Raw genomic sequence first — 16,422 nt, 5'->3', positions numbered from 1 at the left:
CCACTTCGTAAATGGAACAATGGAGAGAGGTGGTTGTATGCCCTCACTCTGCCTGAGGTGTTTGTATATAGGGCTTTTCGGATGTTAATAAACTTCTCAGGCACACCCTTCTTCAATAGACAATCCCAGAGAACGGTCCTCTCTAGCGAATTGAAGGCAACCCTGATGCCAAGAAACACTACGATTGTTGGCCTTTGATAAGTATGACGGTGTTCTAACATTTGTCGGAGGGTGAAGATATGATCAATACATCCTCGACCAGAACGAAAACCAGCCTGCAAAGTGGTTTCAGAAAAACTGCTTCAGTATTCGTATTTGGTGGTAGCATACAATTTTCAACCAGGCAGTGACTCGTGAACGTTTAGATAGAACCGAGTTTCCACCATAGGCGAACTGCTGTATAAGTCGAAAAATAAGGATACATAAAGCGGGAATAAAAGAGAGTGAATAAATGACGTAGTAAATAATAATAATGTGAACAGTTTGACTGTAAAGCGAAGCGTGAATAGTGTTTTCAGTAAATATCGTAATTTTCATATTATTTGTGTGTGGGCTGTGATGCTGCCCGGGTGCGCAGACCGGAGCAGGTGGTTTTCTTAGGGGGCCACACCCCGAGCCTTTGACCTAAAGGTCTGACTGATAATTCGGATGTGATGAAAATGTATTGGAATTCTCTTCATGTCATTATTTTGCGAGAAGTCCTAAACAATAGACGACTACTACAAATACATTGCTTTTGATCAATCCATACTTTGTGTTATCTCTTCAGTTTTTATTTAACACACAAACATTGGTACAAGGATGTACACCACATAAATCATTCGGTTTTTGTGAGGGCTGGGATACTACCAGGGCGTCCAAGTCGAAGTAGGTGGTTTTCTTAGAGGGCCACACCCGGAGCCTTCGACCTAAAGATATAAACTACAAGCTAGTGGAGCAACGTAAGGAGATGCAGTCTTATGGTGACTCGTGACCAACAATAGGTCCATACGCCATTTGTTTTCTTAGGATCCCGGAGCCCATGTGCACCAATAGTTTACAATCATGATTTTCTAACTCTCTTAGGTGAATCCTCCATATGCACCAGCCCGTTTAAAGCACCGGATATTCGCTGTTCGTCCTCTCAATTTCCTAAACAACACCCTGTTATAATCTCTTTCTTACGGTTATGACCCCAGCTATTCCTATTGCTTAGTATTCTTGGACACCAAATCAGAACACGGTTGAACAGGAAAGAGATTTTATTCCAAATAACAAGGTTAGATGGAAGTAAGAAGCACAATAGGGAGAAACGTCAGCATATTTATAGTTTTTACATGAGAAGATTCTTGAGTATTCTCCAACTATCGACTGGTGCTGTTTGGATAAGAATTAGCCAATCAGCGTGCACCAAAGCAATCGTGCATTGAGCATGCTTTAATCCAGTCTATGTCCCGCTAACACACCCCAGCCGCGAGAAGGCAGTGAGTAGGACTTCCCTGGTAGTGCTTGTATGCACGTGGCCACGTGAGAGCATTTCGAGAGAAAGAGCTGACTTTCCCCACTCTCGGCCGTACCGGAGCATTGGGGGGCTTTCAATCGCCACTCTATCTGTCTATTTATGTTATGAATGGTTAGTAATAATATTTTAAATTGTAGATCCACGAAGGTACATTATTCTGTTGAAATATCATTCCCGATTTATTCGAGTAAACGTTGTGGTGAATGTGCATGAAAGTTCGCAATGAAATATTAGTAGAACCCACGAAACAAACTGGTTCAGATTTGAATACTAGGATAAATAACAAGATTACTGCTTGCCACACAAGTTTTTTGGGTGATTGTGATTTATTACAGGATGAAACGATAAATGTTTTGTTCTTTGAGGCAAATAGTTCGGACAGAAAGAACCCATCAAGCTCAAGAAACATGTCACTTTAAATCCTCCTACTTAACAAAACATCGCTTCCATCATCTCAATAGAATATACCGTACATTCAGTGATGTGGATTAACATCGAATTCCAATAACATTTCCTGCGGTCTCCTAATCCCAACTACAAAAAATCCTGGTATATTTTCGATCATTTTTATTGGCCGTATCATAACTATAACATGCAAAACAAACGCTATGAAGGAAAATATTTACTTCGTACAATACGATTATGAGTAAGGACGATCAGAGTATCTGTTCATTACTGTAAGCTATAGATGACTAAAATTATCCAAAACATGTATAAATACTGGTGGATGAATGAATAATGAAGCAATTATCGATAGGGATCATTCTTCGCTTCATTTCTTTTTTCCCTGGTTCGCCACACGTGATATAGCGGCTGCTACTGTCGCTTCATCGGCAAGATAATAGTGTTTGGTTGGCTTCAAGTTTGCATCCAGTTCATAAACTAGTGGAATACCTAGAAAAACGCAAAATACATTGAACGTTAGTGTACCAAACGATATTATTTAGCTTCATCACGAAATTGTGCAATTAGGTTAACAAAACTTCGAGGGTTAGCCAGCTGTTATACATTACTCATATCATTAGCTAATCAACCTTTTCTTAATGAACTTAATTAGTCATGTCATGTTGAGGAAGCCCAGTAACTACTCAAGGTTTTATATTTCATCAACTAATTTTCCATGCTAATTGTATTTACTGTTCTCTTTATTTATGGTTTTGTCGAACAAGTTATTCAGTATTGGTTTGATATTTTAACGTACCATTTTGTGAACCAAGAACGGCAATATTTGCAGAATACAATGAATCGACCGTTTTTTTGTTTCGCTCCAGTTACATAAAAGCTAATAAGCTTAGTGATTTGAAATCTTACCATAACCGTAAAGTGCAAATTATGTTAAGAATTAAAGTTTTAGCAGAGATCATATAAATGATAGGAGAGACAGTTCTAAAATGTCTCAAATAATTTCATTACATAATATCACGAGAATACAGAAGGTTAAGAAAAAGACGTTTTGTGCAATTCTTCTCTCCTAAGTGACTACTCGTCTACAGGTTTCAAAATACAAATATGTTATGTGCACAAAAAATATGCCATTTGATATAAAGCTAACAATTAGTCTTAGTGTTTCACGAATTTAATAAAATTAGTTTATAACTAACGAATGCTGATTCTACTTTCCGAAAATCGTTTAATACTTTAGTAAACGAGTTTCCTGATACACTGTAATAAAAAACGAATTACCAGCCGTTTGGTTTACGAAGTCAATAAAAGAGTAACTTTTCTTAAAAAAGAGCACCCAGAATATTGTTATAAGTTATTTACACATTGAAACAAACAGGCAAATAGTGTCAAAAGATATTTCAAAATTTTCGGACAAACTCAAGTAAATTTTTAAAAAGAATGAAGATATTTTAAACTAACTATCATGACAACAACTTTTCACAAGTATCATACGTAATATATCCTTGACGCTTAACAACCACAATACCAAATATGTTTAGGAATCGAAAAGATACAAGAAAGGATCAAATTCTTCGCAAAAACCATTCCATGGGATTACTAAGAAAATTATCAGCGATATATTTATTAATGTCAAGCTAGAAAAAACAACACTAAACTAACCAGTGGGTATATTAAGCTCCACAATATCTGAATCCGATGTATTATCCAAGTACTTGATAAGCGCTCGTAAACTGTTTCCATGGGCGACAATCAGAACCTGTTCGTGCCTCTAAATTTATAGAAGGAATGAACCACGACGTCAGTCAAATACAGCACAAAATAAGTAAGAAAATTGATAATATTAAAAAGTCCTCGTTTGTGTGTGTTATTGTTAATTGCCTAAAAACGTCTAATCGTCTAAACTAATCCAACTAGTAAAATAGGGCTTAGTCCAGTTATATAATAGAAGCTTTATCAGGTGAAAACATTGATGATATCCGCTTTTTTTATATTTTAAATTAATCTGATCCGTTTAATATTTAAATTCTGTTACTAGGCGAATGGGCGGGATGGATTTCCGAAACCTCCAGGAAGAGGTCCTTATCACACGAGCAAGTTTGACAAAGCAAGAACAGCAAGCCAGGTTTATCAATGGGGAAAATTGTGCAAGTCCAAGTGATCGAAAATAAAACTAGTTTCAGAGCTAGTTTATGATCAGTTTTTATTAGTGAAGACTGACTGTAATGCGTCAAGATGTTACATTAGTAGATTATCAGTTGTAGTAGAAACAAGATACAACTCAGCAGTAATGACTGACTATTGACTAATCAACATGAAAAAAGCTCTCAAAGAAAGGATAAAATGTTGATCAAACTCCTGTTATGTAGACTTTTAAGTGTTTTGGAAATTTTTAGATCAAAATTGATTTCTTTTATTGGACTGACGAACTGGATTCAAGTTTATTTTGATAAGTAAACTGGTCTCGAATAATGTTAACCTATCTGCTAACTTGATACTACACAATCAATGTAGGTTAAGTTATCAAAAAGACCATATAAGGAATGTTTTAGTCACAGAATGAACACTTTATATTTGAGTGACAAGTAATGCTTAAATACATTTCCACTAGCGGGCACAGCTACTTTAATTTTTAGATAATACCATTTTACAATATAGCCCTACAGTTTTTAGAATTCTACATTTCGAAAGGTAATCGCTAGATTCTATAATATGAAAACATACAAATTACAATATCACCGCTACCTAATATTACCATTACATTCGAAATAACCTACTTTCACTATAGTTATCCTGAATTGTTTATCAAAATGTAAGTACTCTTATTTACATTGTATCATACTTAATCGATACCTTTGAAATACAGATGAATTTATAGTCGATTAAAGTGATTGTTAAATGTTTGACGAAATAAAGAGTCTCCAGTTTCTAAATAGAATGATAATATATCAGAAAATGTAAAACTGATGAAACAAAAATTGTGTTTGAAATGAAAAAATGTAATATGTTTATACCTTGATGCTTGCAGAAATAGTATCAAACCAAAATGGCAGTACACGTTGAACAGTGTCCTTCAAACACTCAGTACGTGGTATGCAGGAAGAGTCAAGTAACTGAAAACGAAATCAATCATTAAGATAATATCAAGCTTGCGTCATGTAAGTATGCAGTAAAGTAACTGAATATCACAAGCAGAAACAGGTAACAAAAGAGCTGTAACTAGTGTAAAAACGTTTGAGAAATCTGGAATCCTGTTTACGACTGTAAACACTTACGTTCTCTCTCAACTATGATCACAATGAATGAAGTATACAAATACTGGTATATTTCCAAACATATAATTGTAGTGTAATACAATTATCAATAAAAACAGTTCGTGATACAGTAGAGGTTTATGTGCTAGGCTTTAAATTACGCTTATATGGAGGCTGGATGAAATCACTATAATTTAAATCATGGAACTTTGTAATGTAGATTTATAAAGAAAAGTATCATATAAACAAAAACAAGTGTTGCGAGTCCGGGTGTTATATTTCTCTCTTACGGTTATAACCCAGCTATTCCTATTGCTTAGTATTCTTGGACACCAAATCACTCGACAAGTCCCCAAATCAGAACACGGTTGAACAGGAAAGAGATTATATTCCAAATAATAAGGTTAGATGGAAGCAAGAAGCACAATAGGGAAAAAGTTAGTATATTTATAGTTTTTCACATGAGAAGGTTTCTGGAGTGTTCACTAAGTATTGACTAACGCTGATTGGATAACAATTAGCCAATCAGTGTGCGCCAACGCAAGCGTGCATTGAGCGATCTAATCCTATCTATGTACCGTTAACACAGGGGATAGAGAATAATATGCTGATACAAATACAAATGCTAAAGCAAGCAATTGAAATGCGAAAATCCTAAGAGTTTCTACTTACTAAAAAAGTTCGTCACTTTTTTAGTACAGTAAGTTAAAACTGATATAACATTATTAGGGATTTTGATGAGTGGCTGATAAAATCTCGAGTTACAGAATTAGATAATTTATACAACTACAGATTTCATGGTTTGCAAACAGAAACGAAACGAAAATACTGCCTTTAATTTGAACGGCTTTATTTAATGAATGCCTCATTGCCTTTCATATAGTTTCAAGACCCAAAAAACCGTGATTGATAAAATAATGCCGAAAAATCAAAAGTAGGATATATGCTGGAGCAAAGTACAACACACCGATGAATTCTTATTACTTAACTCTGGCGTAATTAGTTTACAAAAGATACATTAATGACTATCGACTAACACTTCTGCGTTGTTTGCCAGATCTTTTTATCGTATTAACAACCCAACTGAGTTTAGTGGATATTACACAGATATAAGAACGATAAAGATGGGTGAATATTAGTGAGAACGTTAACACTTTATAACTGAAAGTTACAAAACAGGATCATAAAAATAAGCAAAGTGGGCATTAACATAGATGATTATACCAGGGAAGTTTGTCTACCCAATTGGCTTAGCTCAACAGTCAGTGACTTTATGGGCTGTGAGGGCTAGGATACTGCCAGGGCGTCCAAGTCGAAGTAGGTGGTTTTCTTAGAGGGCCACACCCGGAGCCTTCGACCTAAAGATATAAACTACAAGCTAGTGGAGCAACGTAAGGAGATGCAGTCTTATGGTGACTCGTGACCAACAATAGGTCCATACGCCATTTGTTTTCTTAGGATCCCGGAGCCCATGTGCACCAATAGTTTACAATCATGATTTTCTAACTCTCTTAGGTGAATCCTCCATATGCACCAGCCCGTTTAAAGCACCGGATATTCGCTGTTCGTCCTCTCAATTTCCTAAACAACACCGCAGCCGCGAGAAGGCAGTGAGTAGGACTTCCCTGGTAGTGGTTATATGCACGTGGCCACTTGAGAGCATTTCGAGAGGAGTTGATTTTCCCCACTCTCGACCGCACCGGGGCATTTAGGGGTCGTACACCAGTAATTATTGCGCGTTGATGTAGCCGATGGATGGGGATACATAATACATATCTTAACCATCTCAGCCAATGGTTATTTATTTATTTGAACACATAAACATTAGTACAAGGGGGCACCAAATACATAGGCGCCACACAATAGCGATGAGACCAATAGTAGTTATTATTGATTTGTGTGAGGGCTGTGATACTGTTTCATCAATCGACTTACCATCCTTACCTATTAATCTGTCTAACTATTGCGTTGCTAGGACAATGATTTCATAATATATGAGTAATGGTTGGAAGATACCTATAATTGAATACTAGTAATTTACGAATAGTCGCTATTTTTAAAGAATGTTTCGCAGCCATAAAGAAGAACAGAGCCAACTGATGACCAATATAATTACTGGTGTGTAAAGCCTTGTGACTTCTGACAGTAAAAATAATCCGGGATTTTACAGGGAAACTCATATACTCCAAATTATTACTTTTAGCTTGTACTTGTTGATTTTTCATCTACAAATAAAGCGTGGGGATTTGTCGCTAAAAATCTAACAGTGTCATTTACAGATAATTATTCATGTCGGAACTGCTTCGAAAAGCACGACAAATCCTCTAGGGGCTCTACAGGGGCCAGAAATTCCATCCAATCAGAACCTGATAGAAACTTTTAGAATACTACGGGGCATGCTAAGATTGGACAATAGCATGACTTGCTTTTTGCGGATCGGCCGAATTGTAATGATGTTATAGCCAATACTAATAACTACAAATACCCATGTTTTTCTGTAAATTTTTGATTCTTACCCAACAATCCTTGCTTCTTCCGTCTTTTGATTCGAGATTACGGGGTTCTACACGTTCGAGTGCCGTTAGTCGCATATCGTATTCTGCCGTAATCAAGTACAGGACACAACAATTCACCAACGATTTACGAGTTTATCTAATCTAGTAGATGTATGTTTATTTTAAATACGAATGCTAACGCTCCGGAATACTTTTAAGGTGAAAGCAGGAAGCATTCTTTTCGCCGCACGTACAGAAACAGATAACATGAGAATACATGTACTACATGAAAAGACCAAGAAGTTCAGTGAATCTGGTTTCAAGACGTAATGGTAAATCACAGTCGTTTTTTACCAGGTGGCACTTTGCAAAAGCAGTATAGCATGAATGAGAGAGACTATAATTTATGAACGAACCAATCAGATTTATGATAACAGGTCTTGAATTTTGGCCCGAAATTCAATCATTCATTTGGCTAAATAAAGTTTTGGCATTATAGATGTCAGTTCGTGATGAAAACCATATATCTTATTCCTAACCCTAACTACCAACTGTAAATATTAGTCCTAATCCCTTACACTGGTTTATAACATTTATTTAGCCGTAGTATGTAGGTGGATATTCTCATGGTCTCTTTAGCATCGCTCAAAGATCGTCCATAAATTATATTCACACCCATGTGTGTGCTTAGAAAGTCTAAACAAGGGTTCTTAATGTTTGTGTATGCCATTGGGTTTTGTTGAGTTAAAGTATGTGACTGAAAAGTATAGAAAATATTCCTAGTTCATCAGTCAAGCGATCGCCAGTAAAATTGAATTCTTAAACGTCAAACTTCGTTCATTACGCACATATATTAAGTATGTTATGATCGTACAAACTGCAGTTAATATTTATAAAATCCTAATATTACTGTTGAGTCCAGTATATATATTCCCAGAAAAGAGACCAACCGTAAGCACTTTTCTGATCGAACTTCCAATAGATAAATCTAATGTCTATGCTACATCAAAGGTTTAAAACTGGTAACTAGGTTTTAATATTGTATTGAAATTGTTGGAATATTTAGGACTTTTGAGATTAATGTGTGAACAGAATCTGGACTGTACGGTCTACAATATGTTCGTAGTTAAATGAGGTCATTTCTGAGCCTCCGTTATCTAATGACCGGATTGAAAAAACAAATACTACATAAACAGATCCTTATGAATCAATATAAAACCAGACATGATTTTTATAACCAGGTGTAGCGACTGCACCCGTTTCAACCAGCAATGCGACCGGGTGAAGAAGTATACCAGGGTGAATAAGTATATTTCATTTTAGGGGATTAAGAGTACGTGAAAAATTGAACAGGTTGACGAATTATAGAATAAACGAGTTTAAAAGTCAGCCCTGTATAATGTAGGACCTGGTACATACGTTAATCGGTATAAGGAGTATGATAAGTTCAGTCCATTATGTTTTTTAAAAATATCTTTAAGAGAAATGGAAATACTTACGGCATACTTTGGCTCATTACCGGGGAAGCGAGGATCTGAAGTATCAACAGGAGGGGGAGGTATATCATAAGCACGTCTCCATATTTTAACTTGTTCTTCTCCATGTTTGGCAGCGGTTTCAGACTTATTTAGACCTTGAAGAGCACCGTACATCCTTTCATTTAGACGCCATGTTCTGTGGTAAATAGAAAACATATGAATTTTAAAAGTCAGTATTTTAGAATAAAACTTGTCAAGTGTACTTTTGTTTAATCTAGAGGTTAGCTTACATGAAATTAAAACCAGAAAATTTGTGTTCGATGAAATAGTGGGTAAAAATGAACAAGGAAACCGGAACAACTTCCGCGATAAGATGGGACAAAAAGGTAACACTATTTTAGGTCACTATCTCTTGTTAATTGATTCTATGTATTCATCTATGTGGATTATATTCAGTGTTTCTGCAGGAACAATGTATTTGCCCCCATGTAAGAACATTAAGTATATGTAAATACTAGTATATAAACGTGCATTCCAAGCTACTGGTGCACATGGGCTCCAGAACCCTAAGAAAACAAATGGCGTATGAACCTATTGTTGGTCACGGGTTATCATAAAACTTCATCTCCTTACGTTGCTCCACTGGTTAGTACGTTAGAACTTCAGGTCAAAGGCTCAAGGACTGTTCTCTTCAGAAAACTATCTGCTTCAGTTTGGACACCTGGGTACTCCAGCCCCCATAAATTCGAATGACGAGATGTGGCGCATATATGTTTGGTGCCTCCATGTACCAACGTTTGTGTTTGGATAAATACGCAGTAAGCCCCCGAATGCCCTGGTACGGCCGAGAGTGGGGAGAGTCCGCTCTCCCTCTCGAAATACTCTCACACGGCCACGCGTATACAGCCTCTGCCAGGGAAGTCCTACTCATTGCCTTCTCGTGGCGGGGGTGTTGTTTACGAAAATGAGAGGACGAAAAGCGAATGTCCGGCGCTTTAACCGGATCCCAAACCAATGGTGCACATGGGCTCCAGTATCCTGCGGGAACAAATGGCGTATGAACCAATCGTTGGTCACCGGCTACCATGGGATTGCATCTCCTTACGATGCTCCACTGCCTTGTGGATCAGACCTCTAGGTCAAAGGCTCGGGGTGTGGCCCCCTAAGATAACCACCTGCTTCGGTTTGGGCACCCGGGCAGTATCACAGCCCACACACAGAGTGTGGCGCATATATATTGGCGCTCTCTTGTACCAATATTCATGTGTTCAAATAAATAAATAAATACGCAGTAGGACTAGAGATACACCAGCAGTGATACGGACAAAACACTCGTTGAGTGAAAATTGACAAGCGAATTAGGGAGGATGATAACGAAGACTAGATTGTAAGTTTGAACAGTATGTTGTTAGCTAATCGAGATTTTCGAGAATTAAGTAGAGGAATAATCAGAGGTTATTTGTTACATAGGTGTGCTCTTACAAGGTCTATAACAAACACCATAGGATGAACTTTTGCAGGTTATAAGAAAGTGCGATCCTAACAAGTTGTTTATTTGACGGGCAACTACCAATATCTTGTAAATACATGTGAAGGTATTTGCAATCTAACGAGAACTGTATATATTTGAAAGCAAAACTCAATAAATTTTGCAAACTGACATATCTTCATCTACCAACCCAATAGTTTTTTGAATAATCGAACTGCTACTTTTACTTAGTATTCTACGTCGAACTCTAGAATTATTCTCTCGTTTCTTTCGCTACATTTGACAAGCACAAAACAAAACTCATGACCAAGAAATAGAAGTTTTATTACTGCTAGTGAATATAAATTGAAGTTACTTGGCTCTGAAACAATGGGAGACTACTAAATTACATTAATTTGGATTGTAGGATCTATTTGATTTGGAGGCTTAATTACCTTAATTGTGAACTAAATGTTGCTATCTTTTTAACTCCCCTATTTTGATCTAAAAGCAGTTGTGGGAGAGACAAGGAGACGTACTATATTCCGCAAACCCTACCAAATATTTTTCTTGTCATGCCGAAATGGGGGAATATAACGCTTACTTTGGAAGGAACAGAACATGGATAAGTGGGTTAAGTAGGTCTATAATTTCTGGACGCTACTCTTTGCTGGTTTCCAGCGGATCTTAACTATGAAATGTGCAACTATTTCAGATATATTTCCCGCGACTGTCAACAGGATCACTGACAGTATCATAAACTCATAATGAAAATTTTGAAAAGAGGGATGGAAATCAAAGTCACATGAAACACTCGAGTGACACAACATAAAAAATGAAAAACCAGAATAACGCACTTCATCACAGGTATCCAGTTAAGATCAAGTTCATCAAGGACAAGGTTTAAAGTCTTGATGGCTCTTTTTAGAACACTTGTATAGGCGATGTCAAAGGTGAAATGATTTTGGTGAAGAAGTTGGCCAGCTTGCTTAGCTTCAGTGATACCTTGTCCTGAAAGGTCTGCATCGTGCCAACCACAAAATCGATTTTCTTCATTGTAAACACTCTCTCCGTGGCGGATAAACACGATCCTGTAAGGAGCCATGCCGCGATAAACCTGAAAAGTTTCAAATACATTGGTATCCATGCCTTTTCTTGACTAACAGGAAATAACAGACCTGACAATCGAAAATCAGGCCGCAAACTGAAAGTCTGCTTTCAACTAGTTGGAGACAGCTTTCAGGCTATAGTGAGTGTTTGAATTCATATAAATGCTCAAAAACATCCTAGCCCTGTGTAAATTTAGGGGGAAACCCCTAATTATATGCAGATTTGAGTCTCATTTCGTGGTATTATCCCAAAATTCACCCACAATTGTCAATGAGACTGTCCCAAAACTGATCAATTTTGTCCAAACGTAGGTAGCTTGAGCGGCGCCCAAGTTTGTTTGTCACAGACTATAACTGTACTTCAATACTTACCACTCTGGTAATGTCGGAATAACCACGAAATATCCCTACTCCCCGCAGACTAATAATACCAAAGTTGAAAAGTCTATTCCATTTCATGTCAAATGGAATATTAACGACCCAAATATCCCACTTTAAATCTCAAAGGGGGCCTTAGAGTACCCCTTAGTGAATGGAGGATGCAAAAGGACGACTTAGTTTACTACAACCGAATTAAATCCAGCAGACTCAACGCACCTAACAAACCGAAGACTAAATCACGTACACCAACCAATAATCCTCAAAACCCACTGCTTGTCGGTACAAGTTGTTTGATTAGTCTAAACAAAATCGCATCATTTATCACATGTATTTGTGACTAGTCGTTACAAAAGTTTAAACCTTTTTATATAACACTTTAACCCTATAAAACTACCAATGAAGCTACCTGCATGACATGCAACCTTGCTTAATCATCACACACTGCAGAATTGGACAACACTGGATATGAAGACATCATGGGATGACACGGACTGGGAGAAAGAAACGAAAATGGTGAAAGATTTGCAAACCTATGTGCCTTCAATAAACTGGTCATAGGCGGCACCATATTCCCACATAAACGCATACACAAAACCACATGGACTTCACCGGATCACTCTACACAAAACCAAATCGACCATATTTGCATCAACAAAACGTTCAGGAGGACTATAGAGGACGTGAGAACCAAGAGAGGAGCTGATATAGCATCAGATCATCAATTGCTGGTCGCCAAGATGAAATTGAAACTCAAGAAGTACTGGACAACGGGGCGGACAATATCACAAAAGTTCAATACGGCCTTTCTTCAGGATACTAACAAACTCAACAAATTCAAGATAGTCCTCAGCAACGAGTTCCAGGCCTTTCATGATCTACTCAATGGAGAAGGAACTACTGTGGAGAGCAACTGGGAGGGGATCAAAGAGGCAATAACTTCAACATGTCATGAGGTCCTGGGTCACAAGAAGCACCATCACAAGGAATTGATCACTGTTGATACACTGGATAAAATTCAAGAAAGCAGGAACAAGAAAGCAGCAATCAATACCAGCCGAACAAGAGCAGAAAAAGCCAAGGCACAAGCTGAATACACAGAAGCAAACAAACAGGTGAAGAGGAGCATCAGAACCGACAAACGTAAATATGTGGAAGATTTAGCAACGACGGCGGAAAAGGCTGCAAGAGAAGGAAACATGAGACAATTGTATGACACAACAAAGAAACTCTCTGGAAATCACCGTAAACCAGAACGACCAGTGAAAAGCAAGGAAGGCAAGGTAATCACCAACATTGAACGGCAAAGAAGCAGGTGGTTAGAACACTTCAAAGAACTCTTGAATCGACCAGCCCCACTGAACCCACCCAACATCGAAGCAGCACCCACGGACCTCCCAATCGATGTTGGCCCACCAACAATTGAAGAAATCAAGAGTGGCAAAGCAGCAGGACCGGACAACATCCCAGCAGATGCACTAAAAGCAGACGTAGCGGCAACTGCAAGGATACTCCATACTCTGTTCAATAAGATTTGGGATGAGGAACAAGTACCAACAGACTGGAAAGAAGGACTCCTGATCAAAATACCGAAGAAAGGCGATCTCAGCAAGTGTGATAACTACAGGGGCATCACTATTCTCTCAATACCAGGGAAAGTCTTCAACAGGGTATTGTTAAACAGAATGAAGGACTGCGTAGACGCCCAACTTCGTGACCAACAGGCAGGATTCCGTAAGGATAGATCGTGTACAGACCAAATCACAACTCTACGGATCATTGTGAAACAATCAATTTGAATGGAATTCATCACTCTACATCAACTTCATTGACTATGAAAAGGCATTTGATAGCGTGGACAGAACAACACTATGGAAGCTTCTTCGATACTACGGCGTGCCTCAGAAGATAGTCAGTATCATACATAACTCATATGATGGATTACACTGCAAAATCGTGCATGGAGGACAGTTGACAAAGTCGTTCGAAGTGAAGACCGGTGTTAGGCAAGGTTGATTACTCTCACCCTTTCTCTTTCTCCTGGTGATCGACTGGATCATGAAGACGTCAACGTCTGAAGGGAAGCACGGGATACAATGGACATCTAGGATGCAGTTGGACGATCTGGACTTCGCAGATGATCTGGCCCTCCTATCCCAAACGCAACAACAAATGCAGGAGAAGACGAACAGTGTGGCAGCAGCCTCAGCAGCAGTAGGTCTCAATATACACAAAGGGAAAAGCAAGATTCTCCGATACAACACAGAATGCACCAATCCAATCACACTTGACGGAGAAGATTTGGAAGATGTAAAAACCACTACATATTTGGGCAGTATCATTGATGAACATGGTGGATCTGATGCGGATGTGAATGGGCGGATCGGTAAGGCAAGAGCAGCATATTTACAACTGAAGGACATCTGGAACTCAAGACACCTGTCAACCAACACCAAGGTCAGGATTTTCAATACGAATGTCAAGACAGTTCTACTGTATGGGGCAGAAACCTGGAGAACTACGAAAGCCATCATCCAGAAAATACAGGTGTTTATTAACAGTTGTCTACGCAAAATACTTCGGATCCGTTGGCCGGACACTATTAGCAACAACGTACTGTGGGAGAGAACAAACCAGATCCCAGCGGAGGAAGAAATTAGGAAGAAGCGCTGGAAGTGGATAGGACACACATTGAGGAAAGCACCCAACTGCGTCACAAGACAATCCCTCACATGGAATCCTGAAGGCCAAAGGAAAAGAGGAAGACCAAAGAACACATTACGCCGATAAATGGAAATAGACATGAAAAAAATGAACAAGAATTGGATGGAATTTGAAAAGAAGGCACAGGACAGAGTGGGTTGGAGAATACTAGTCGGCGGCCTATGCTCCATTAGGAGTAACAGGCGTAAGTAAGTAAGTAACTGCAGAATTAACAAAGTGTTTGTTCCTTTGAATTTGTATCTATATTGTGTAGAATTGATTTTGGGTACGAACATATACGGCTCTTACTGCACATGCCCTCTGGAGATTTGCTAAAAAGTGATTCATTTAGGCTTTTACTAGCATCTACTATACAGTTTACATCAATATAGTCATGAAAAATTCACGCAAACGACCTGGATGCCGTTTTGCTGTTACATCTGGTATGAAGTGCGACAACTACAAAGGTTGGTTCCATGAAGCGTGCACAGATCTCACAGCAACTGCTTACAACAGACTCAGCTGGTCGAATCATAAGTGGGTATGTGTTTCGTGCAATACGGATTCTGTAGTTTTGCTGAGTAACATCATTGTCCTACTGACAGGTCTGCAGAATAAGTTGTCAGCAAACTTGGAAAAAGATAGTCACAAAACGGGTAGACAAACAAGGGCGCGCAACGAAAACGGATATAGGGATGTCGGTAGGTCTATTATCGATGGAACACGCATTAGCACTACTGATGACATGCTGAAACTCAGCACCATCGTTACTTCGAGGTTAATAGACTCCCTTAGCAAACACGGGTCTGCCAGCTCAGGGGCCTTGAATGCAACAGTGGTTCCCAAAAACTCTGTAGGTGATTGGACCCACGTTAACAGAGCTAAAAAGGACCAGACGTCACCGTCTAAGCTGAACATCCCAAGTGTTCTACAGAAACCAAATGGTGATTTGGTCTCACGGTCTACCCACAAGAATGTCCGTTCGGTCAGCAAAGATCCTAGGATTCAGAAACGTGCTTTGACCTCCAAACAACAAGGTTCTGAACCTGAACGCACCGGAGATCCTGGGAAAACAATAACGGTTCGTGATGGCTCTCTCATAATCATGAACCTCATAGACAACCCTGACCTTCCTCTTAGTTTGCAGGACGAAAATGACAGGATGCTCTGGGGTGAATTGAACAAGAAGCTTGAATTTCCTAGAATGGAGCTTTTGAAGGTCAGACGGCTCACTCGGGGAATGGAATCTAAGATAATCGTGCAAGGTGTACCGGAAAACACGGATCCTATTCAAGGAAACTCTGATATTAGGGAATGAAAATTCATCAAGCAGTCCTTGAGGCTCAAAAACATACTGACTCAACATGTGACGAGACTGGCCAAGAACGGCGGTGATTCTAGACCCCGACTAATGAGGACTACTTTCCCATCCTCCCATATGGCGGCTACAACTCTGGGAGCATTACGTGCCAACAGACGTCGGTTGCCAACTGGAATTTATATGCACCCGCATAGGCCACATGACGCCACGACCAAGCACAAAGGCAAGTTGGAGCTGACCATTCCACTTACAGACTGTCTTGTTCATAAAAACACGTGTCAAGAACAGGGCCTACTAACTCGGCAAGTCTTGT

The 16,422-nt window shown here is 38.8% G+C and overlaps 1 protein-coding gene across 1 annotated transcript; it reads right to left on the bottom strand.

Moving 5' to 3' along the window:
• Positions 1 to 404: 404 nt before the first annotated feature.
• PGAM2 (Phosphoglycerate mutase 2) lies at positions 405 to 12,521 on the bottom strand. Its single transcript, XM_051215791.1, has 6 exons — positions 12,305 to 12,521; positions 11,456 to 11,715; positions 9,152 to 9,326; positions 4,918 to 5,016; positions 3,566 to 3,674; positions 405 to 2,395 (listed from the first exon to the last, which is right to left on the bottom strand). The coding sequence occupies exons 2-6, from the start codon at positions 11,701 to 11,703 to the stop codon at positions 2,274 to 2,276; spliced, it is 753 nt and encodes a 250-aa protein (XP_051066326.1). The 5' UTR covers positions 11,704 to 11,715; positions 12,305 to 12,521; the 3' UTR covers positions 405 to 2,273.
• Positions 12,522 to 16,422: the final 3,901 nt, after the last annotated feature.

This window comes from Schistosoma haematobium, chromosome 4, assembly GCF_000699445.3.
Source record: "Schistosoma haematobium chromosome 4, whole genome shotgun sequence".
NCBI classification, from domain to species: Eukaryota; Metazoa; Platyhelminthes; class Trematoda; order Strigeidida; family Schistosomatidae; genus Schistosoma; species Schistosoma haematobium.
The sequence above is the reverse complement of the archived record's forward strand: the minus strand, read 5'-3'. Positions and strand labels throughout refer to the sequence as shown.